We start from the raw sequence: 27615 nt of genomic DNA on the forward strand, positions 1-27615 counted from the left end.
TTATAAGAACCTATTTAAATGTATCATACTGACAGATTTTTTTTTTTTAATTAACCTCTTTTGTGTTCCACTGCTGGGCAAAGGCCTCCCCTCGCTTTCTCCACTCGACCCTGTTGTCGGCATACAGATATTATTACTTTGAATCTACTAAAAGTACATAGGTACACTATGAATTAAGAAATACCCAATTTGCAAATACCTACGTCATTATGGCCTACTGTACCTACTGAAATTCAGTTGGTAGAGTTAAATTTTGTTTTTATTGTGTATTTAATTTAATTCTAGGAGAGTAGATTTCCGCGTTGTTATCAACGCACTATTCACAGAACCATAATAAATATCCACTAAACTATCGTTGATACAATCTTATCGCCCCCGCACTATACGCTCACAAACGCGCGCCGCTTAAGCTAGAGATGTGATAGCGAACGCGAAATAGAAACTCAGTTGAGTTAGCGTTCCATCGCGACCGGTCGCCTCTCGGTACGTCCCTAATCGGAATTTCAAATTCGGAAAAAGAATGCGTTCCGTTCCATTTTTAAATTAAAAAGTTGTGTCATTCGAAAATTGAATGGAGCCACTGTGAAAGTGTATTTTTATTTGTGATTTGAAATGTGCATTTTGTGTTGAGTTATTTATATTTTATGTAAAGTTGGGTCGTGAGTTTGTCTGCATTTATAGCGATTGCTAAAATAACTGAGCTGTGCTAAGGGTTTAGTTATTTTAGGGCGAAGCTGAGACCTATTTTTTTTATTAATTTTAAGTTGGTTTTATACAGGAGTTATTGGTGTATAAAGGTATTTGGTGTTTAAAGGGGCTCTATTTATACACGCACTTGAAGTTTGAATAACATATTGTTTATGTATATTGTATTTTGGTAAATTTACAGGTTGAATTGAATACACTTCATTTATTATATCAGGAAATTTTCAACAAAAAAAAATTATTAAGGAATGTAATTTGCAACTTTCTCGACGTTCGACTCGAGTACCTACTCGAAAAAATAAAAACTAAAAAAGGTAGCTAGCGGCTTCATCCAATACGTATGAAGTGTATTCGGAATATTTTTATCATTATAGCAATAACCTAAATAAAATAATAGAAAAAAAAAATAGAATTAAACCAAAACATTATAAAATAAAGTGTCTAGTAAATTTGTAGAGCTGCCTCAGTTACATATATAATCGTTTCCTTATTGTACGTTATAGGATCGAGATAGGCACATAGTGAACATCAAAATCTAAATTTCCTTAACAGCCTCAATCAAATAATTTGCATCGTTGAGTTATAAGTATAGACATAGTATACATATATATAGCAACCCCCTAATCTCCGTCTACTGGCCTAGTCTGGTAGAAATTACTTTTTATGAAAGCGTCTGTCTGTAGATCTTCTAACCCAGAGAAGAGCCTATATAACCCAGAGAGAGAAACAAGGCCCTATTGGGATTAGTCCGTTTTCCCTCAAGAGGATTTCTTCACCGAAAAGCGACTGGAAAATAAATTTCAAATGACATTCACCCTAAATTTTTAGGCTGTTCTGTTCGTTTGAATGATGGAAAAGCTATTATCAGTAACTGAGCAACTTCTACTACTAGTAGACATAAGCTTTAGGTATTTCCAGTCATAGAACGAATGAAAACTCGCACAAACAAAGGACTTTTATAGAACCTATACCTAGCTCGTTAAGACGCTTGTTGTAGTTAATTAAACATAAATGTTTGTTCTGATCACTACAATACTCCAAGATCAAAGCAAAATAGGCTGCAGCCAGTAATGAAAATCGAAAAAATAAAACATTTTTAAAAACCAAGCAGTACGCCAGCAGGCAAAACATAGTGTTACTGACATATTTATTTATAAGACCAAATTTTTGTACTACCTATGTTTAACGAATAAAAATATTCTGATTCTGATTCTGATTCCAAAAAAAAAAAACCGAAATTATTCGACTTCTTAAACGCTTCTAAATTTATCATGATTTGCGGTGACCAGATCCTAAAAATTAAAAAAAAAAAATTCTAGAAATTACAGCAACAATTATGTTTTAGTTTCATATGTCTGGGCCGCGCAAATAATGCTAATGCTAGGTGTATTCTTAACCTCGTCATTTTCGTGGTTATTCCGTGCAATTTTACGTAGCTACTTATCTTGAGGTTCAAGGTCCAGACAAGTTTGAACAGATAATAAAGTGTGAATCAACTTTCAATGTTCTTTGATCCCGATTTTGGACCCCACCTGGGTAGTTTTCAATAATAATAAAGCATTAAAAAAATCGGTCTTTTACTAGATATGGGCATCAAACCGTGAGGACTGGAGAAAGGAAAGGGAGGCCTTTGCCCAGCAGCGAGACACCATATAGGCTATAAAAAAAAAAAACTAGATATGTTAGTAGAACGCAATACGATTTTCCTAAAACATGGGAAGATTCTCTACTAGTAGTACTATGCATATACTAACAAAATAACACAAGAAAAGCTGTAACCACCCACCCAGTTATCTCCAGAACCCTATATATAGATATGACTCATAATCTGAAAGGCTAGGAGCATCCATGCATTAGATGAACTGAAACGGGTTAGCTATTTCCAATATGCGCGGCTAAGAATCTATATTAATTTTGGCACAAGTAAACTTGAACTTAAAAAGTGGTATTTTTAAATCAAACCTGACATTACCGTTGTATTATTAGTTTGTATGACCCATTTCTTAAAAAAAAAAACAGACATTGTAGTGCCAGCTGAACACATTAGTCTACCGACCTTGCCTCGACATTCGCGATAATTACGAGTATGCAAATATATTCATTCATTACGTTTCATAACGCTAGTCGCTCCTTAATATTCACTTGTTTTTATTATTACTCGTTTTGTATAATATAAGCGTCTGTTTTCAGAAATAAGTTGGAAAAAGGAAACTTGAATTCAAAATGCAATTGAGGAAATCAATGCTCCTAAAATTTTTGTTGAATTTTATTAATGCTTTTCCTCAAAATCGTTTAAACTTATGATAATAGTAAGTCATTTTACCAACTATTGAATTGAAAACCGCTGTTTAGAAAAAAAAAGGTTCATTAGGTAGGTTAAACTATCAACCTATTTCGTTTTTCGTGTTTTCAAAGGAAAAATATCTAGTGTTTAGTTACTAAGTAAGCCTATGCCTCGCCCTACGATCCTCAATCGCTGTTTAATATAAACTTTATCCATTAATGTACAGAAAAGTTATTGGTCATAAAAACTAGATTAAATTGCCTTTACTATTATAACTAGGAATTCAGCTCCATAGTCGACTATTCGATACGATATCTATGTCTATTATCTAGTACATCCGTTTAATAAATCCTAGAGTGCGCGCCGATATTTTTATCGATATATTTTGATAAGTTACGCAATGATAGTGATAACACAAATCTGTCGGATTTGTTTATCTATAGGTTAGTGTAACTGGGTGACTGAAGTATTCCAATTGATGAAATGTTTTTATGCTGAGACCAGTATAAATGGACCTTTGATATTTTTTCGTAACATTCGTAACATTTCATCGATAGTTTTTTTTTTGTTTTTCCGAAGGTGCCAAGAAATTTTATAACATTTTAGATACTTGCAAATCTATTACTAGTTCAATACGTAATGTAACAGACTTTTAAAAGTTTTATAACATATAACCTAAGATGTAATAAAATTGTATAATATACGCTATATCGATATCGATAATGTAACACAACCTCAAACCGTCCCATCTCCATTTTTGAATTTCTGCTTAATCTAATGCAAAGTAAGTTTGAATTAAATCACTCACGTATCTTTCCATTTAAATTAAAATAGATACCCCCAATCCCTTACCTATTTGCAAAAATGAATAAAAACCCATTCATAACTTCCTAATCCTATCAACAGATGTCATTAGCGAATGATTTAGCGATTCCATTCACCCATTCACTCATTATCTAAGCGCCCTTTCATTCAAGGCCCCTTCACACCTTGATTTTTTAAGTTTTTTCTACGGTGTCGTATGTCAATATCTAGTCATCCCCTAATGTTTGCTAAATAGCATTATTGTATTGAATTTCAAGGTTGCCCGCCGCTAAATTCTCACGCACCATCAGCTGGCATAGACAAAATATATATTTTTAATTAATAGAAGCGAGGGAAAGTATTTTTAGCTGAAGTCAAAACAAATTATTTTTTAAATATAATAAATATAAATAAATATAAATAAATATTGGGGGACACCTTACACAGATCAACTTAGCCCCAAACTAAGCAAAGCTTGTACTATGGGTGCTAAGCGATGATATACATACTTAAATAGATAAATACATACTTATATACATAGAAAACATCCATGACTCAGGAACAAATATCTGTGCTCATCACACAAATAAATGCCCTTACCGGGATTCGAACCTGGGACCGCGGCTCAGCAGGCAGGGTCACTACCGACTGAGCCAGACCGGTCGTCAATATACGTTGATATCATCTTTATGTGACTAAAATAGTGAATGACTAACTATTACTCTTAATAGCCTTAGAAAGATAATCTACCACCCAAGTTGACCATCTAACTCTGTAATAACGTATCAATATCTTTATAATATTTGTAAAGAAAATCTCTGGTGATCGTTTAGTTAATTTATGGGTGTAATAATAAGTTAAAATAATGTAATATAATTACTTACTTATCTAGAAAAAATGCCAATATACAAAATCGCACTGCACAAGAAAAAAAAATACTGGTTGGGAGTTAAATTGCATATTATGTCACGTAATACAGCATTTTCTCTTATTTTTTACAATTGATATATTTATATAGGTAATGTAGATAGATGGTAACTAACAAACATGAAATGGATATTAATCACTACGGCCCGGCAACCATTAAGTACTTCGGACCCCGATACATAAATATGCCGTTCGTACAACTTGAAATATGACTTGACTTAACTTAAGAGGTGTGAGAACGAACCTTAACTTTGAAGTTCTCTTCAAATACCACTAATACCAGTAACTATTTTAATTATAAATTTAGTCATAAGAGAATTTCTCTAATAAAAGGTACCACTTTGTCGCTTTCCATAAGGATATTTGCTCGTATTTTTAATGATCTATCTATAGTCCTTATGCTTATGTGACAGTGTGGTACCTTTAGCTTATAAACTACAGATATGTATTTTAATGAGTAATTTAATTATGAACTTTAAAAGATTAGCTTTGTGTTAGTAATATCTATAACGTTACTTAAATACTAAATATTTTATTACTATTATTTCTATCAAGAAAAAAATCGATAATAAAATCGAATATAAAAGTCAAGAACAAAATATTTGGCTAATAGTAAACTTATCAAAATTGGAACATCGCCAAACCCTTTGATGGGCGATCAAGATTATTCTGACGAAAGGTTTAAATCGTCTAGTTTATTCTTGAACAGATATTTTTAATAGACTTCATCGTATGTATTAAATTATCTACATAATAAGACGAAGCTTTTTGTAGTCAAATACAAAAATTATAACATCATTTCTGGTCTATCTCTAAGGCGCCAATAGACAGTCTTAAAATTCATAATCTGAAAAACCGGCCAAGAGCGTGTCGGGCCACGCTCAGTGTAGGGTTCCTTAGTTTTTCGTATTTTTCTCAAAAACTACTGAACCTATCAAGTTCAAAACAATTTTCCTAGAAAGTCTTTACAAAGTTCTACTTTGGTGATTTTTTAAACATATGGTTCAAAAGTTAGAGGGGGGGGGACGCACTTTTTTTCCTTTAGGAGCGATTATTTCCGAAAATATTAATATTATCAAAAAACGATCTTAGTAAACCCTTATTCATTTTTAAATACCTATCCAACAATATATCACACGTTGGGGTTGGAATGAAAAAAAATATCAGCCCCCACTTTACATGTAGGGGGGGTACCCTAATAAAACATTTTTTTCCATTTTTTATTTTTGCACTTTGTCGGCGTGATTGATATACATATTGGTACCAAATTTCAGCTTTCTAGTGCTTACGGTTACTGAGATTATCCGCGGACGGACGGACGGACGGACGGACGGACAGACAGACATGGCGAAACTATAAGGGTTCCTAGTTGACTACGGAACCCTAAAAATCATAATCTTACAAAAGTCAGATCGAGTGCACGGAGTTTACAATTTCGCGACTGTCCACAGCTCTACACACACTCTTGTTTTTAAGATTATGAATTTTGAGATTGATCTGGCATACAATGAATTTTAAGCCTGCGTGTGGCGTACCTAAGTTTCATCGTTTGCGATGCATACTGCAAACGAATGGACTGCGCTCCTACCATGGGTGTTCCTTGAAGAATACGACCTCGGAGCAAGAGTGAATAGGCTATTACCGAATCGGTGAGCTCCATAAACTCTGTCCATGTCTATCCTATCCAGGCGTGATTAGGGTCAATCTGCTATCAATCTATAATAATAAAAAAAAAACTATATCAGGCCCTTTCTGATTCAGAGTGATGAAATGTTGAAGTTACAATTTTTGAATAGGTAGTTAGATAGAAGAAATTTTCGCAATTAGGTACTTAATTTAAAACTTTATATAAGACAAACTATTGTTATAGACCTTGGATCGCAATATCTGTTTACGTTGCCAGATATATGTTGTGCCAGGTAATTTGATATACGTACGTAAACATAATAAAATTGCTATCAATGTTTGTGCTGACGAAAAACAGATGTGACTGGTATAACTTTCAAAGATGAGTAACATAAAAAATATTCTAATATTTTTTCATGTATAAAGAATTGAAGATAATATAAGCTTTAAAAAATGTTAACAGAATATTGGTACCTAATATTAACTAACTAATCTTTTGTAAGTTACTGTAGAATTGTGCACATCTATGACAATAATAAGTACTTATTCTATTAATGTGTAAAGAAAACTAGAACTGAAAACCTTGTAGTACAATTGTTTACGAATACTACCTGATTTCCATTGTAAATGAATGCCAATAAAACATTCATTCATTCAGTCATTTGTCATTCAAGAGTCAACAACTGCCGTTAAAAACAAAAACCGAACACTCCAATTCAAGGATCGTTTACAAAACCTTTATTCAATAACCCAAACCATAAACTAAAATAATAATAAAAAAAAAACAATTTCAATAAAAGAACCTCGCGAAATATGTCCTCAATGTTGCCATCAAAAACCAATCGAGGCAGACATCTTAAATCGAACGATTACGTTGTAACTCAATTTTAAAACGCCGTATCTCCTGTAGAATTTTGTATGAAGATATTACTTTTAATTTTTTTGTTTCGGTCTCTTGAGTGGAGTTGTGTGTTAATGACAGCAATTTTACAAGAGCCGCTGCGCTTTTAAAATGGCGGCCAGGATGAGATGAGTCATTGTTTGTATTAAAAATATTTCCAACAGAAGGAATTATGACGGACTTCTGTAGTATAACTAGTCTGTAGGACTTATACCCGTTTGGGGGAAAGGATATTAATAAACGTCATTTGAGTCTACAGACTTAAATTACTTAGGTTCTGACAAAAAAAAGGATGTAGTTGTACCTTTAATATCAAGTCATGTAAGGAAACGGGACGACACTACAATGTTGCCACTTTTTAATTTCTACCTTCTCTTTTTTGCCATACTGTAAATTACCCTATTTTAGAGACTATTTAGGAAAATACGATCAGAGTATCAGAGCGACATCGAATGTAAACTAATGCTAATTTTATAATAACATGGTTTTTATTCAGAAAGTTATTGAAAACGAGCTTAATACGTTTTGTTTATTTTTTATCCCATTTCGATAAATATTACGAACTTAGTATCTAATCAGTATTAATTTGTACAAGTATAACATCTTGAAAGTACATTGCTCTCAGTAACTGGTTGGCACATTTTCCAAACCATTCACCATTCGGGGAAGCGATTAAAATCCCGACCGAATGAGATCCGGTTTTCACTCACTCAGCATTCATTCGTCCGGTCACTGAATTACATTATTGGTTTTCGGTATTTTTCTTACCGAAATTCCGGTTTTTCGATGTGATGTAATGTATCATAGTAGCATTGATAAATTTATTTTTAAAATTTAACCTATAAAAAATATATAAATTGCAGTAAAAACAAGTAACTGTCTGCCTATCAATATGCAAGTATCTATCCAGCAGGACACTAAATTGAATATCGTCACTACTTTTAAAAAATCTCGTATCTCACGCTGTTCCTCAAAGTTAAAACGCAGTAAGTCTATATGCATTCCATACATACTTACTACAATTTTCTTTTCATTGACAGGCGAAGATACAAGATTTTTTAAAAGTAGTGACGATATGTACATAAAACGTTTATTGAATAAACACTACAAAGTTGTTTTACCTCCGTAGAATATTTAGTCTAACTTTTCCATTCATGTAATCCTCAATGAAGGTACGGAAAAATCCTTAGCTGTAGTATCTACTCAAGTCATAGATAATAGATAAATTCGTTCATAGATAAAAATGGCATAGAGTAACTGATATTCTAAAATACGCTTTAAAAATACTTGTTTTGACAAACCATTATAAATGTAATGGCCAATTATGGACAGTTATAATGGGTTAAGGGATCAACATATACTAGGCATTGGTATAATAGATATATGTTTGAAGAACTAATTTGAAAATATAGGGCAGTAGAGTCAAATACGGGAAACAAACATTGCATAAGTTCACTTTCAAATGCTCTACATATTCGTAATGATATTTTGTATGTACATTCGTTTTTTTATTGAGTACAGTGCGAGAGAAATTGGATGTACGATTTTATATGCAAATATTATAATTAAGTACTTTGATTCTTGAAAATCTTTCATACAGTTTGTCGTTGACAATAATTTATACGATTTTATTTTAGATTTGCCTAGTAAGGTTTAGTAAAAAAAAAATCGAATATCAAATGTTTTACCTACTTGGAGATATTATATGACATTTCTAAACAAACGAAAATATGTACATAATCCGTTCCGCATACCGCTAGTTAAAATAACCTAGCGAATATTTATTTCATTCATAGCGCATTTCAACAAGTCTTCTAGCCAAGCGAATCGTAGTTGTAAAAGTCTGCCGTTAAAATCTTCACGCAATTATATGGCTAAAAGGAAAAGTCACTTATGCTTTGTATTAACAACACTCCAATATAAAAGCAACACTTTAAGGTATATCTACAGAATGCAATAAGGTTTAAATTACCATGATATACTATGGAGATGAGACGTTTCGCTTCAAAACGATTTTATCTCACCTTCGAGTAGTTGATATGTGCCGATAAGCAATTTTATTCATAAACATTTTTACAACTTCGTGAGTTAAGACTAGTAATATAACTTTATCTCCTTTTGGTATTAGATATATCGGAGCTGTCGAAATGACAATGGTGACACACACTTCCTAAGGACATGTTAAATTATCTTCTAATTAAAATATTGATTAAGAATTTCTATAAAATAAGAGGTAATTTCGAACTACGCCGCTGAGACCCGGGTGGCTGAAAGGTTTACAGAGTAGCTACTCTGGTTCAATTTCAGCTTTGGGCTTTTTTATTTTTCTTTCATATTCGTAATTTATTTCAGTTTAACACATAACATTTCGATAATAGTAATATCTGTGAGCCCCTTGGTGGCTCTAATATATATGATGGGGACTATACCAAAGTTTAGTACTTAGCCATAGGCTAGGCCATGTTACATTAGTTTGAAAACGTAACGTTCGTTTTATGAGTTACATTCAAGGTTATCTACATTATTTTGTTTAGATACTAAAGGTCATAAGAATTATACTTTTTTCGATACGATGTTTTAATACTAGTATCTATTTGAGTGAAAATCTATATTTTGCATGATAATTACAGCTGACATGTCGGGAACGTAAGGATTGCTTTGTGATATCAGAAGTGGTGGAAAATTGTTATATTTAACGTAGTTTTTTAACTATTACTTTATCAAACACAATTTTAAGACCCTGAAAGTGGCTAAGCATTTAAAATATGTTTTACATTTCTTTATTATCTTTGTGTTTGTGTAGATAGATTATATCTGTTGGTGATCCAAAATAAATAATTAAGAAAATTCGTTCAGTTAAACAAGTTCTAAAGATTAGAAAATATAATAGCAATTACGGTTATCGGTAACAATGTTTAGGTCAAATAAACAATAGATAATAGCTTTAATGTTAAACTATGATAAAATTAGCGCTTTTTCGGTACCCTTATCAAGTTCAACAGTTACAAGCAGTGAATGAAATGAATGAATTGACCAAAAAGTTTTCTTTAATTAATTTGGCCAAAATATTTTTTTTAAAGAAACTTACATTAGTTCTTTCAGTTAGTTTTGTTTCTAATAATATACGTATGTAGAAATTAGACAAGGTTCATGAATTTAATTAAATTGAAATTCAAAATTTCGAAAATGTGGCTAAAAATTCTGGATTTCGCCTAGTTTCAGAATTATTACCAATTGAAAAAAAATCTTACTTTTACTCAGTGCAAAAGGATTTCTCACTCACAGATGTCAAAAAGTGAGAAGTAAAACCTTTCAAAAAAACTCATTTTAAGTGCCAGTTTTATGAATAAAATTAACTCTTTATTTGAAAATACATTCTAAAATAGTAAAAAAAAATTTTTTTTTTGCAAAATTTCATGATCTGGTATTGTTTTTCATTCTTTTGGCCTCAGAAATGCGTGATTAAAATCTCTCCTAATGCTAACGAGCACCGTGTATTTGATATTATATATCTACTCATCTCAAAAGCATTTTCACATTTCAGTAAAGAGTTTTAAATTAACCTGTTTTTGAATAACCCTTTGCACCTTACCTTTTATCTGTCAAATACAACAAATCATAATAACTACAGTTGCATCAACAAATATCTTCTTCATATGTACTACTATAAATCAAGTGAATGGACTTATCTTATCGGGGAGTTTGCTCCAATGAACTTAGGGACCTTATATTTCACAATGTGGACAGGAAGGTACTTTGCGTCGTGTAATTGAAACGTGAATGCATTTCTTCTGACATACGTCATGAAGTGATGTTATGCGATAAATAATGTAAAATATGATAAAAGTATGACAATTATGCATTGATAAGATAGATGATAATTTGATAATATTGGAAAGATAACATAATTATACTTATATTTATAGACGGTCAAGCAAATCTTGTCACTGTACGTAGAAAAGGCACGATTTTTTTTATGGGATGATAAAATTGATAAACCTTCGTCCCTATATTTTTTAAATTTGCCGCCTTTTTAATGACACGATTTACTTAATGACCGTTTATTTTTAATAAAAAAAAGATTTATTAATTTTTAAGTTTTTTGCAACAAATCGATAAAAATAATCTGATAATATAATAAAGTCCCAAAAGAGTTTTGAGGCATTAAAGAAAAAAAAAGTAAAATAAGAGACAGAAAAATATACTAACCTAATACACAATCATCATCATTCTCCTTGCGTTATACCCACAAATGCCATGGCTCATGGGAGCCTGGGGTCCGCTTTGACAACTAATCCCAAGAATTGGCGTAGGCGCTAGTTTTACGAAAGCGACTGCCATCTGACCTTCCAACCCGAAGGGTAACCTAATACACAATAATATGTAAAAAAAAACATAAAAGTTTACCAATAGGATTAAATCCTATCGATCTAAAATACGTATACATAAAACTATTCAATAAAATTTCTTCTACGTCAGCGTAAGACCCCTCTTTCGAACATTAAGATTTACAGCCCGAAATGTCATAAATAATTATTACCGAAATTATTACCGAACGCCGAAGGGTGTCAGTGCCATAAATGTTGAAAAGAACCGCCATCGACAGCTTAAAGCATTGTAACTTTTATTAGTACATTGTTGCTTATCTGATTTCAGTATTGTTGAGTTTTGAATTGAGGCGTCGAAGATTTTTTGCCAGATTCTTGTTAGTAAGAATTAGAATATTTCAAGCTTATTTTACTAAGACTAGTTATATTTTCTAGGGAACCTAATATAGACTAAGGAATAAAGTTTTACTTTGATTTGAAATGGAATACACACAAACATTTATTGTATAGTGTGACCAGTTCAGAGAGTACATCTGAACGTCTGCCAAGTTACACAAGTTTGACAGGACTGGCTTCCCTCAAGCAACAAGAGATTTTTTTTCTTACCTACGATGGCCACTTTATACATAGGAACCTATCCAAAAAAGTAATCAAAATCAAAGAGATATATCGTCACTACTTTAAAAAAATCTCGTATCTCACGCTGTTCCTCAAAGTTAAAACGCAGTAAGTCTATATGCATTCCATACATACTTACTACAATTTTCTTTTCATTGACAGACGAAGATACAAGTTTTTTTAAAAGTAGTGACGATATACTTACTGTTTTTCTTATGAAAAACTTAGAAAAAGACATAGACTTACCGAACAAGTAAATACAGTGACACATGACATTGAAACTGTTTCTAATATTAATACCTAATTGTTTATTTTGTTTGTATAAAAATGTGCCCAGAAAAAATATGTACCCATATGCCAGAACTACAAAAAACCTAAAGACGCGTAAGTAGTTTTAAGTTAAATTTAGTACCCGCATAAATCGATATTACTTTTTATCTTGCCCTTGGTGATGTTGTCCTAACAAATAGCAGGAGGCCGTGACATCATACTGTGTACATATGTACCTTTGTAACTACGACATAGTATGTGCTCTAGAGGTGCCTAAACAAACGGAGAATTTGGTCCAAATTCGACATTTTGCGTCGAACAGTTTTCGCAGGTTTGGCCGGTCGGTTGGACTGGCAACTAGATAAATTGTAAACATTTTTAAGAAATTAATAGTATAGGTTATTAATGTAGGTAACCATCTACCTACTCTTGCTCAGAAAATTTCTAGTACTTATCTGGTGGAAAGTTCGATAAAAAATCACGTTTTTTATACTAAGTCGGTGGCAAACAGGCATACGGCCCGCCTGGTGGAAAACGGTCACTGTAACCTTTGGAAGCCCGTAACTCAAGGGGTATTACATGTTGACGACCCATTAGAAACTTGTACACACATTTTTGCTACAGACGTGTTGAAACAACGTTAGTAGAGCAAAACTAAAATATCCGTTTTGAGCAAAAAACAGTTACGTCAAATAGAAACAAATCACAGCGCACAATCTGATCTTCGGATGGACACCCGAATGCATTTTTAATAGATAATCCAATAGTATTCTTGGACCACAGCTAATGCTCAAATGTTGACACACCTTATTATACATAGTGATTACAAATACATCAAGGCCTGCCCAATGATTCGTATAATCCATTGCATTGAGGTCGACGAATCAATTGTTTATTATGAAACGGTTTTTTGGTTAATTTCCGTTTTGTGAGCGTAAAAAAGTATCAAGTTGTTATCTTACTTCTAAGAAAATACATTTACTTAGATATACGTATTTATATAGAAAGAAACTGATAATAATTATGTGCATTAGGTACATTATTTGTTTGATTAAATATATGTAATTAAGAAGTAAGTAAATAGTATAAAAATACTTAGAAAGAGACAAAAAGTAGCCTATGTCCCTCTCCATCTCTTCAAATATATCCTCTGAAAAAAATACATCAATTCGTCGCTCCATTTTGCCGTGAAAAGAACAGACACATATTCACACACTTTCCCTTTTATCCCATTTAAGTATGGATTGTACGAAAATAAATTAGTTAAATTACAAAACGTAGAACTTTTACACAATTTGAAGCGTCATGCAACCATTGTGTACCGTAGACAGCCTGACGGTAGTCACAACTAAAAATTAAATAACACCATATCAATATCAGACTTCAATACCATTAATCTAACCGCCGTTATTCAATCTCAATATGATTTATGAAGCATAATCATTTTAAAACGTATATGACGAAACGGGCGGTCCGAGAGGCCGGTTCTCATTCTCTAAGTAGTTGATCTGGTTTTCATTAGGTTTTGAACACGACTTTTTTGTCAGAGATGGAGGTAATCCTCATTGGATACTGCCGGACCTGTATTCGACAGCATGTTCGACTCGGCTACGCTAGTGATTTCCTACATCATTGAAAAAATACAATAAAACGTAGTATAATTTTTGCATGTGTCCAAATCATAGTCATCAAGTAACATAAGTGCGAGTGAAATGGTTTGTAATAATGCCCTTGGCAAAAAAAAAAACAATTGATACATCTTCAAACGCCAACGAATTTAAAAATGAATCTTAACAGGGGCCCATTTCTCGAAGCTACAAGTTACAATTTACAAGTGGTTATCAATGTCTAATATGACAAGTTGGAAAGAGACTTCCGCTTGTAACTTTCAGTTTTGAGAAATGTGCCCCAGGGGCCCGTTTCTCGAAAGGTACAAGCCTTGTATTACAAGTGTGTTTCCATGACAACCCATACGATTTGACAGTTCGCGCACTTGTAATGGTTTACTGACGATTCGCCAAAAAACGTTTCCCAAAGTTTCACATCCCAAACTATTATTCGCAAATTATCATTTCCCAAATAAACGTTTGGCAAAACAACTTATCGCAAATTGACATTTAGCAAAACTTTTTTTGGCAAGTATTTGTTTCCCAAAATATTTACTTGGTCAAATATCATTTTACCAAATATTATTTAGTCAAAGGTTAGGCAAAATTTCCATTTCCCAATATATTGTAATTAAATGGCGCACTAGAAATTTGTTTGTTGATTTTATACTTTGTGTCCAAGATTTGTGTGAAATAATGTGTATGTCGTACTTTTTTTCCTCCTGCTGGAAATGTCAAGGATGAAATTTTCACTTACTTGTCCGGATACATTTTATTAAAAAGAAACCTTATGTTTTCAAGACCATTATGTTCTATTAATTTTTAATTACTTTAAAAAGCCATTTCCAGTTTGCTCACTGTCAACCTAACACGCTCCTCGCTTCGCTCGTCGTCGCACCTAAACTGACCCTGTCGCACACGAGTTTTCTGTTACAATACTAATAAAATTATTACATTACATTTATGCCTTGTAATATTTATTGTCAAACGTGGTTTTGCATGGTGTAATTTGTAGAAACATTTTTTGACAAAAAAATAGTTGACAAAATAATTTTTTCCAGTAATTAATTTGACAAAAATAAAGTTTAGCAAACTTTTCTTGTCCAACTGAAGCCTTGGGAATAAAACTGAAATTATCATTTGACAATTTTAAATTAAATTTGGCAAACAAATCTTCGGTAAATTAAATTAATCCCGTAGAAATGAAAATGCAAATGCCTAAATATTTTCGAAATTTGCGATGTGAAATTTTGACCAAACATGTTTTTGGGATATAAGTTTTGCCATTAAAAACGTTTGCGAAATAAAGTTTTGTCTAAATAAAATTTGACAAAGTAAAATTGTGCCAAATGATAATTTGACCAAACAAATTCATTGCGAAACATACCTTTGCCAAACAATACTTTGGGAAATGAAACTTTTGCGATATGATTATTGGGAAATGAAATTTGACGAAACGTTTTTTGGCGAAACGGCAGGACACCACTTGTAATACAAGGCTTGTACCTTTCGAGAAACGGGCCCCGGTCTCACAGACAACATCAATCAATCAATTATTTATTCGTGATAGCTACATGTACGTGTAAGTACAATAACAACAAGAAATTCAAACATATTCGTCTCAGTAAAATGGTACCTAACCCGAGAGTCCGCGCTGGTCTTCTGGTGGGAGGACGTGGGACCAATGACAATTGTCCATGCCTCTCAGCGTGGGTATCGAGTAGGGCTCTGGATATTCGTTACTACTTACCCGCCGATCCGTGCGCCCGGCCCCTTAGCCCCGGCGGTGCTAAGCGTCCGAACTACCCGAACCCGCCGAAGTCCGTTCCCGTGTAGTGCCGTTCGCGCGTGTAGTGCCGAATCGGCGTTCGGGGCCGGACGGCCGGTCGCACGGACTTCGGCACCGTTCGGGTATTGAACACACGAGGCGGCCGGCGGACCGATCGACTTATTGCCGTGCCGGTTTGTATTTAAAAAATAGGTGAAATTTAAAATTTATATTAATTTAGCGAACGAATACGAATTGGTTTTATACATACTCGTTTTATTTTGATCAATAACGTGTTAACTATATTTTTTGTACTTATTCCCGTTACGTTTTAGGCTACTCGTACAGATTAGATAATATGGTGATATTCAATACAAATAATTATTACAAACGTATTCCTATTCCTATAGGTCCATAATTCGCCTCGGCGTGTTTCTACTTCTATTTATTCTTATGAACGTCAAAGCACGTATGCACGTAGCATACCAAGTTTCATGCTTTCTGACATCATAATAATTTAGGCCACTGAAAACGCGTGCCCTATATAATAATACCTAAAATGTAAAACATGAAAAAAAACGAGTAGTTAAAATTTGTCCCCCAGTCACAATTGCTCCGCTGTCCCTTTCTCGTTTTAGTTATTAAGGTTTTATCATTTTTGGTTCTTTAAACTGATTTTCATATTCGCTTGAACCAAGAACGCGAACGATCATCAAGCATCACTATACGTCGAGAACGGATCGGACCCGCGGGTTTTTAGAGTCCGTCGATCCGGACACACGGACTACACGGGTACCCGGACTTTAATTACACGGTCCCTAATTACCCGTTCCAAACGGGCCAGAAATCCGGATTCGTGTAACACGGGAACGGATACCCGGCAACGGGTACACGAAACACGGACGCGACCGGGAGCCCTAGTATCGAGATGTCTCTCCATCACGCTAATGTTGATAGATTCTCGCTAAAGGATTGCCATGTTATCTAGACCGTCTGACTAATTTCGTGAACCCAAAAATTGAGGAGAGGCGCTAACACTCACGGTCAAGCTAATGTCGTGTCAAAACCATAACCAAATAATATCAAGTTTTTAAATCACAATTGGCCTTTATATCGAACGGGCGGTACTATCAATGCACTCAAATCATCTTTTAATAGAATCCCAGGAAACGCATACTTATCTGTTATAAATAGCATAGATTTATTAGTTCTGCTTCCTTCCGAGTGCTTTGAAGTTGATACATTCTTGTTAAAGGATTTGTTTATACTGAGAAAGGTCAGTCTATGTAAAGCTGAGGAGCAGAATTTAGTTTTTAAGGGAGAGCGGACTTTGTGTATTGAAAAGGTACAGCGATAAAAATGAAAAAAAAAAAAATGAAAATGAAATATTTATTATAGCACATCTCGGACACTGGCGATCAAATATATGAAAGAGGCGCATTCCTAGCACACAGTCTAAGCTCGTGTAGGTGAACGCGTACCATGCTTGTATGAGTGAGATATGACAGGTTGATTGTTCGCGTTTTTGATAGGCGGTAACTGTGAGGTAACCGAGAGGGGGTGGGCGGCGCTTTCACCGGGGAGCAGAAGTGGCCATACTGTACAATAGTACTCTTTATTATACTGTGGCGATAGGTACCATCCACGGTATCGTTGTACCTTTAATAAGCATGCTATCTTGGCACGTGTTATACTAAACGTCACAACTTTTTTAAATGATGACGTTTATTTACAGATGTAGTACGAAAATAATTTCCTTCGTATTTTGACGGAAACGTACGAACATGACATACTATTTCAGTCAGTCTTAGTCACAGATGTCATATATACCATAGATCAAGCAAACGTATCTACTTAGCGTGTCAAATGAACTCAGTGAAATCCACTGAGTTGTCCGTCTTTACTCGCAGCTTGCAGCTTTCGGGCGTCAATTTTTGTAAGTTGAAGTCAACCAAAACATAAAAAATGCCTCGTTACGTGATATTCAATTGCAACAACACAAAAATTATGAACAATCAAGAGCCTAAGACATATTTAAAATTACAGGCAAGAATCAACTTCAGTACAAAATTTGACACGCTCGGCCCCTATACAAATATATGAATTTGTTTATTCTATCTAAATTAAGTTCTGTGGTCTTAGTATTACAAGACGTAGGTACTGACCCTGTCTAAACTAGCATGATAAATACGAACGTTTCCCAAAGGAAAACGAAAGGAAAAGCTTTTCGCACTACACACATTATCCGATCCGATATCGGATGTCGGACTGATATCCCATATATTTACGCCGCCATCTTTCTTTTTCATTGAAATCCTTCCTACTTCCGATATCGGATCGATATATATCGGATAATGTGAAAACGCACTAACTTGCTCGGGATTTGCTATGACTCTAGTTCACGTTCATTTATATCATTTCGTTGCGTTTTATACTTAACAGTATCCACTAATTACATACAAACTGTTTAATAACGTATTACTTAATTATTTCATAGGAAACAATTTGCAAGACCTATATCAATAACCCAGTTACCTAAAGCACTAAACCCATAAAATAGATAAAAACACAACACATTCCAACCCGGTTGTTGTGAGAGTGACCTAACAGTACCTAACTCGGTTCTAAGCGATAGTCGTTTGGGTCAACTGCACGTCTAGATGATAAGGCACGACGGTACCTAAATAGAATAGAATAGAATAGAATAGAAAAAGTTTTATTCGTAAACACACAGACAATAAACAATATTTATGAATGACATAGGAGAATAAAGTGCCACGAAATGGTCTCACCTCAGCATATTGCTGGCGACTTCCAGCGCTGGTCTTCCGGTGAGACCATTAAGTGAGAAAAATCACGGAAGGCAACAGACAAAACTAAAGAAACACGAGGCATTAAAGAATCTAAACAGATTTCTTGAGCTTCTACAACCACATCATCACCCGGCATCTACATCATCATCATACATCATGACGACCGGTCTGGCCTAGCGTGTAGTTAAGTGACCCTGCCTGCTACGCCGCGGTCTCGAGTTCGAATACCGGTAAGGACATTTATTTGTGTGATGAGCACTGATATTTGTTCCTGAGTCAGGATATTTTCTATGTGTACAAGTATTTTGTATATTATATATATCGTTGTCTGAGTACCGCAACACAAGCCTTCTTGAGCTTACCGTGGGACTCAGTCAATCTGTGTAATCCTGATTTCGTTATCCCGGCATTTGCCGCTCATGGGAGCCTGGGGTCCGCTTTGGCAATTAATCTCAAGATTTTGGCGTAGGCACTAGTTTTATGAACGCGACTGCCATCTGACCTTCCACCCTAATGCTGATATGTAGTATAAAATAAATGCTTGTCAGGTTGTCACGATCTTGATGTTTTTCCTCAGAATAAATTGTTCCACAACAACAAAAATACATAAAATAATAATTCCAATACCGTTTTATGAGTTAACCCTTCGTTTATAGTCCAGTTAAGCTGTAAAGTGCACTTCCAGTGACAGAGTCGCGAAATTGCTGTTTTATTGCATACTTTATTTTATAGAGAGGGGCGTCATTAAAATTATTGTCGAGACATAAAACGATGGAAAAGGCCCAAGGACTTTCGAAAGAAAACTTGGTTGAAAAAATGTGTCACACTCTGATCACGTTAACACTGTGCATTTTCACATTCTCCGATCCGATATCGGGTGTCGGACCGATATTCCATACATTACAGGCGCCATCTTGGATTTTTCCATTGAAATCCATCCGACATCTGATATTGGATCGGATAATGTGAAAATGGACCAACGGTGCTCCAACACTGGCTGTTATAAATGTTATATAACATTGTGTTGCAGGGACGATGGCATTGGCCCTTGTCACACAGTGTTATAACAATGTATACTGTACGTGACATTAAAAAAAATAAGCGTGATCCAAATAATATTTGTCATTGCTATATAACGTGAATTAGTTATACCTTATGTTATGAGTCTAACGCAATAAATATATTTACAATTAAACATTATTTATTTCCGAACATGACAAACTATTAAGACCTATAATTACAATGTCAACACAAAATGCACATTTGAGGTAATACGAGAATCAACTAAATGGAACAGAACGCATGTGTGTCAGTTATAAAACTCACACCCTGTATACAATTGCAAATGTTTTTATTAAAATCGCTGTCAATAGAAATTGTCAACAATGTAAACAAATCATTATTTATAAAATATCAATATTTTAGCACAATTTTATTATTTTAAAGGTTGAGGAATATGGGTTAAATTGAAAATCACTGCAATGTCACAGTTTTGTTTTCTGTCAACCCCTTATTTGCCAAGAGTGGCATTGAAACTTGAGTAATTTCATGTGCTCTGCCTACCCCTTCATGGGATACAGGCGTGATTGTATGTATGTGTGTAAAGGTTGAGGATCATAATGTGATACGAATTGATTAAATAACACACGGATTTAGCCAGTATCTGATGAGTTAGAATGGAAATTAAATACATTTTAACTACAAGGTTTGTTTACATTGTTCACAAGTTCTGTCGTCGGCGATTTTACATGTCGCAATTGTAAAATGATACTAATAATTTCTGTTTTTTACAGAATCGACGGACTAGTGCAACGAAAGAAGTGCCTTTAGTGGAGTGCCAGTGTTTTTTTGGAAGTTTTTCTGTACAAGTGCCTAATAGTGTGTATATTTTTAAGTGTTGACTGAAAATATATATTTTCACTATGGAATTAAGAAGGTTGTCCCTCTGTCTGGCGTTCCTGCTGGTCGCTGTTATTTCACATAGTTCAGGTACGTTTTTTTAAATTAATTCTTATACTTCTAGTCCTTCTAGAGTGCCATAGCTTAGGAAGCGCTGGTGGCCCAGCAGTAAGCACGTGTGACTTTCAATCCGGAGGAAGCCCGGCTCGTACCAATGAGTTTTTCGGAACTTATGCGCGAAATGTCATTCGATATTTGCCAGTCGCTTTTCGGTGAAGGAAAACATCGTGAGGAAACCGGACTAATTCCAATAAGGCCTAGTTACCCTTCGGGTTGGAAGGTCAGATGGCAATCGCTTTCGTAAAACTAGTGCCTATGTCGTCAAAACGGACCCCGGGCTCCCATGAGCCGCGGTGAATGCCGGGATAACGCAAGGAGGATGATGATATGACTTCTAGTGTGCCATAGAGTGTTTTACTTTACACCTTTTTAGGGTTCCGTAGTAACTAACGGAACCCTTATAGTTTCGCCATGTCTGTCTGTCCGTCCGTCCGTCTGTCTTTCCGCGGATAATCTCAGTAACCGTTAGCACTAGAAAGCTGAAATTTGGTACCAATATGTATATCAATCACGCCAACAAATTGCAAAAATAAAAAACGGAAAAAAATGTTTTATTAGGGTACCCCCCCTACATGTAAAGTGGGGGCTGATATTTTTTTACATTCCAACCCCAACGTGTGATATATTGTTGGATAGGTATTTAAAAATGAATAAGGGTTTACTAAGATTGTTTTTTGATCATATTTATATTTTCGGAAATAATCGCTCCTAAATGAAAAAAAAAAGTGCGTCCCCCCTCTATCTTTTGAACCATAGGTTTAAAAAATATGAAAAAATCACAAAAGTAGAACTTTATAAAGACTTTCTAGGAAAATTGTTTTGAACTTGATAGGTTCTGTAATTTTTGAGAAAAATACGGAAAACTACAGAACCCGACACTGAGCGTGGCCCGACACGCTCTTGGGCGGTTTTTTTCTTCAATTTTTAGGGTTCCGTAGCCAAAATGGCAAAAACGGAACCCTTATAGTTTCGTCATGTCCGTCTGTCCGTCTGTCCGTCTGTCCGTCTGTCCGTCTGTCACAGCCGATTTACTCGGAAACTATAAGTACTACAGTGATGAAATTAGATGGGAATATGTGTTGTATGAACCGCTACAAAATTATGACACTAAATAGTAAAAAAAAAGAATTGGGGGTGGGGCCCCCATACATGTAACTGAGGGATGAAAATTTTTTTTTTCGATGTACATACCCGTGTGGGGTATCAATGGAAAGGTCTTTTAAAATGATATAAAGTTTTCTAAAAAACATTTTTCTTAAAGTGAACGGTTTTGAGATATCAGCTCTCAAAGTCGTAAAAAGTATGTCCCCCCCCCTCTATTTTTATAACTACGGGGTATAAAATTCTAAAAAAAATAGAGGTGATGCATGCTAATTAACTCTTTCAACGATTTTTGGTTTGATCAAAGTATCTCTTATAGTTTTTGAGATAGGTTGATTTAACTGTAATTTTGGTTAAGTTATTGGTTTATTATATTTGCTGCTACGGAACCCTTTGTGCGCGAGCCCGACTCGCACTTGGCCGGTTTTTTTACACATATACTCGTAAGTATGACACATATGGGTATGTAATCACTTTAAAGTAGGTACATAAGACAGATTACAATCACGATTCCCAAAAAAACGTACAAGGGCAAGACACATATTTTGGGGTCAATAACACCATCAAACATACACTGCTGTCGACCTAGCTGCCTATGATCGATAGACATTTAGAAAAAAAATTGGACTTAGGATCTCATTATATACGGCCATATTTAGAAATTGAGGTTATGAAATCGAATTAGTAATATTGAGTCCCCTGTATTTGTTAGATAATTACGTCATTCTATGAGGTACTAGCGATCAGTCCCGGCTTTGCACGAGGAGAAAAACATAAAAATAAATAAAATATACCTATATCATCAATTCACCATACATATTTATTGGGTAGTGATATTTTAGGCAGTGCGTTTTTTCCGACTTGATTATCAAATATTGTCGTAGTACCTACCAATTTAGACAAAACCTTAACAAAGTGTACCTGCCGAAACCTTCTTCAAGAATCACTTTATTCATAAATCAAAACCTCATGATAATCCGTTTAGTACTTTTTGAGTTTATAACAGCATGAAAAATATCAAAATCCGTTCAGTATTTTTAAAGTTTATCGCGAACAAACAGACACAGACTTTGTTTTACATGTAAGTATTTTATACGAACAAATAGATACAGAATAGATAGATTGAAAGCGCCATATGTCACGTCTTTGTCCTGACAGTTTGGCCTATAAAAGGCAACTAGTACTTAGCGCTTGTAACTCGTGTACTTGTAAGTTGTTTATGCAGCTTTGACCCAAATTATGCAATCTGGACGAATAAAAACTAGTCTTTTTGCCTGCGGTTTAGCCAAGGATCGATACTAATTAAATAAATGTTTTTGATGAGAAACGATTAAGTACAGACTTTTCCTTAAAGTAAGTTGAAACACTGTCGAAAATAATGTATAGCCAGCCAAACAAGTTTGTCACTAGAAAAAGGGGTAAAATATTTTTTTTGTAGTTTCAAGTTCTTTATTTGCAATCATCAGGGAGCGTACTTTTCATGCCGATGACATCAATCTGACGTCACGCTCCATATAGGGTGATCCCAAATAGTTTTATTGTAAATTATTAATCATTAGTCGTCAATCATTTTAATCGTGGAGAAATTACTTCAAATACAGTAGTCCATTTACATGTGGCATAAATACCCAAGTAACAATTTCTGGTCCTATAGTGGTCGCGAGCACCAAATTAAATCACATTAAATGGTCCTATAAATAGTCTATATTGGTACTGTAGAGCCGATTTGGCGCAATTATGCAGCCATTTAGTGATATAGTAGGGCTATAGCAGTATCATCCGTGACGTTTAAGGTCTATAATGGTGATGTGATGATGACTATTGTGCTAATTTGTTGACATAGAGGACACAGTAACGCTATTATAGTATCAATTTATGCTATAGTAGCATTTGAGATTCCGTTATACAGGTTTTTTGTTCTGTAATAGCAGTTGCCGTCCCTTTTAATGCGAATGAATGAAATTTCTAAAATAATTTAATGTGTGTAATATTTAACAAAAACTGTTCTAAACGAGGAACTTTATGAAAAGTGGCGTGTGAACTTGTGAAGTTTAGTGTCAGTCAAAATAATTTGGATTTCGTATAATTCCATCATTACTGCAAAAAGGTATGCGATGGAAATTTTACCGTTAAAAGAATATTAGTTTAATGGAGTATTTTAAGTGCGCCTTCGATTTATACCTGTTTTGAATAAAATAAATAAATATAATTTAATACAATAAAATTATTGGCACCATAGTTTCTACTATGGATCCAAGAAGTAAAACATACGCTTTTATAGTTCGACTATGTCACTTATCATACGCATTCACTGCCATAAGCCCGCCATTGTGGATTCTATTAGGGTTGCATGAGACTTTAACTATGATCCAGTTTAACTTATAAGTTCTTTATATAGAAAACAATACTTGTTTTCAATGTTTTACTATAGAAAGATCTTCTAAACAGTTTTTTTTCTTATAAAACATATAGTAAACTCAGCTATAACGCTATTGTGTTTTAAAAGAGATACCGAAACCATTATTCCACAGTTCTGTGATATAAAAGAGTAATTGTGACGTATACGGCGATGAGATATAAAAGACATTAGAAAACGACTATTAACGCTTTTCAAAGCTATATAAACGTATCCTGAAAACTTCATTATACAGCAAAATAGCTCTATAATGGTATTCATACCACTACTACAGTGTTAAATACTGTAGCAGTGTTTTCCAAAGCCACTATATCCCAAAATAGTGGTATAGTTAGGTTTTAATTTCTGTTAAAATACGACTACTAAAAATACTATAAGCGGCTTGTTGGGAACCTTAATAGCGCAAATTGATAGCATAACCGTGATTCCTAACACTATTATACAATAATATTGTTCTTTAGTAGGTTATTTGATCCTGCTATAGACCAGGCCTATAGGGGCTCTATAAAATGGTGATATAAACGTTTACATCACTTCCTAATAACACCTTTTAGCTGTATAACACAACAACTATAGCGGCTTGTCGGGAACCTTAATAGCGTAAATTGATTGCATAACAGTGATTTCTAACACCATTATATAATAATATTGTTCTATAGTAGTCATATTTGATCATGTTATAGACCAGGCCTATAGCGGCTCTATAAAATGGTGATATAAACGTTTACATCACTTCCTAATAACACCTTTTAGCTGTATAACGCAACAACTATAGCGGCTTGTCGGGAACCTTAATAGCGCAAATTGATTGCATAACAGTGATTTCTAACACCATTATATAATAATATTGTTATATAGTAGTCATATTTGATCCTGTTATAGACCAGGCCTATAGCGGCTCTATAAAATGGTGATATAAACGTTTACATCACTTCCTAATAACACCTTTTAGCTGTATAACGCAACAACTATAGCGGCTTGTCGGGAACCTTAATAGCGCAAATTGATTGCATAACAGTGATTTCTAACACCATTATATAATAATATTGTTCTATAGTAGTCATATTTGATCCTGTTATAGACCAGGCCTATAGCGGCTCTATAAAATGGTGATATAAACGTTTACATCACTTCCTAATAACACCTTTTAGCTGTATAACGCAACAACTATAGCGGCTTGTCGGGAACCTTAATAGCGCAAATTGATTGCATAGCAGTGATTCCTAACACTATTATACAATAATATAGATCTATAGTAGTCATATTTGATCCTGTTATAGACCAGGCCTATAGCGGCTCTATAAAATGGTGATATAAACGTTTACCTCACTTCCTAATAACACCTTTTAGCGGTATAAGCTTATAGAGCTAAAAGGTGTTACTGGAGGCTTTTATACGACAAGCGGTCACGCCGAAAATCTTTATACGACATCTATAGTAGCTTTTGGCGTCGAAAACCAAAATTATAGCACTAAAATGTTACTTGGGTAATACCTACTTGAAATGTGAAACTTGAATAAAATTATATGATTTGTTTTTATACATAAATTTAATTAAATAATATTGTTAACAGCACATTACAATAAATACGTAGAAAAGAGAATTCCTCTCTAACGTAAAGCACACCATCCTTCTTGCATTCATTACCATGCAAAGAAATTCATAACTTAAAATGATTGATGACTAATGATTAATAATTTACAATAAAACAATTTGTGATCATCCTATAATATAGGATGATCACAAATTGTTCACATATAGGACCACATATAGGACCTATATGGAACGTGACGTCAAATTGATGTCATCGGCACGAAAAGTACGCTCCCTGGCAATCATGTATATCTAGGGAACGATATACATTTTTACTTTTTTTTTAATTTTGTTCATGCTGATTTCTGTAATCGGTCAAATAAAATAAACATCATTCATTCATTCGGTCATTATTCACTTACCATCAATATTAACCTTCAAACCTCATTCATTACCTATACTTTACGGATGCCAAATTAAATATAATTTCATCACTTCCTCAGTAACTAAGCTTCTTCAGAAATAGATGTAATAAAAACAGTCGAGGTCGGTCGTCCAACGCTGCCATAGACAAAAACTAGCTCGTTTCATTTTGTGTGCCGACCGGGCCGATGCCATTGTAAGGTGAGGGTTCGGAGTAGAGTGGAAACGACTGTTTAGATTAAATGATGATTTAATACTACTCTCATACATGAGTAATTGGTCCTTATATATAACTTATCAGCTACGTACATAACTATACATAGTATACACTACACCATCCATCGCATGTTAAAAAATAAAAATAATAAACATTTTATTTTTATTTTTGTTTAATATTACCTTCTTAGAATAATATTATATTCTCCAATTATATTTAAAGTTTATAGTAAAATGAAGCTAAGACATAAAAAAAAAACTTATAAAATACAAGGTTTGGTGCGATTTTTATGCACGACATCTTCTTTTCCATTTTTAAGTATTTTCACATTACATCCTAAATCCTCTAAAACTAAATAAGGTCCTACATAAATACTTTGCATTTTATTATCTGATACATTTCTTAACCATAAGTAACTACTTTTGCTATAGCTAACAGGCTTTGAATGGGAATCATATTTCTCCTTCCTTTTAAGTTTGCTGTTTATTAAATGAGTACGCGCATCTGCCTGTGCCAGCTCTAATCTATACTTTAATTCTAAAGGATAACTGCCATGATTATATAAGGGATTAACGTTACTATTTCTTAAATTGCTAGGAAGTATGCATAACTTACCGAAAACTAATTCATGGGGTGTGTACTTCGTCTCCGTGTGCACGGTGTTGTTATACGTAAAGCACCAGTAAGGCAACCAGTCACTCCAAGAATTCGGTTTATTTTCGCATTGTATTCTTAAATAAGCTCCCATGGTTTTATGCGAATTCTCTAGAGCACCGATTGACTCATGGTGATACGCTGTGGAGGGTAAATGAGTAATTTTTAATAAATCACATACCTCTTTCATCGTGTTACTGATGAACTCGGTTCCTCGATCAGTGGCTATTTCCAATGGAATTCCATACCGCAGTACAAAGTTCTCAACAAATGATCGAGCTACAGTAACTGTATCTTTGGAACGTAAAGGATACGCTTCCACAAACTTTGACAGTTCACACTGTAAAGTTAGCACGTAACAATAACCATGTTCATCTTTTGGCAAGGGTCCTACTGTGTCTAAATAAATCTTTTCTAACGCGCTATGGGCTGTAGTTGTTATTTCCATCGGCTGTTTAGTTGGTGCGCAATATTTTTGTTTTTGACATTGGGTGCATTTTGATACAAAATCTCGTATGTCTTTTTCCATACTAGGCCAATAATAGTGCTTTTTTATGTTATTAGACATCCTCCTAATCCCCGCGTGGCCACTTGTGGGAAG

At 34.3% G+C, this 27615-nt stretch overlaps 1 protein-coding gene across 2 annotated transcripts in view; it reads left to right on the forward strand.

Annotated features, from left to right (window-relative positions):
* Positions 1–403: 403 nt before the first annotated feature.
* The window catches only part of LOC125237124 (lachesin-like), a 265844-nt gene continuing 238632 nt past the window's right edge, over positions 404–27615 (forward strand). For both annotated transcript variants that reach the window (XM_048144096.1, XM_048144097.1), the window contains exons 1-2: positions 404–483; positions 20445–20640. In XM_048144096.1, coding sequence (XP_048000053.1) covers positions 20574–20640 — 67 coding nt within the window. In that variant the 5' untranslated portion in view covers positions 404–483; positions 20445–20573. The remainder of the gene's footprint in view (positions 484–20444; positions 20641–27615) is intronic.

The sequence above is a fragment of the Leguminivora glycinivorella genome, chromosome 20 (assembly GCF_023078275.1).
Source record: "Leguminivora glycinivorella isolate SPB_JAAS2020 chromosome 20, LegGlyc_1.1, whole genome shotgun sequence".
In the NCBI taxonomy this organism is placed as follows: Eukaryota; Metazoa; Arthropoda; class Insecta; order Lepidoptera; family Tortricidae; genus Leguminivora; species Leguminivora glycinivorella.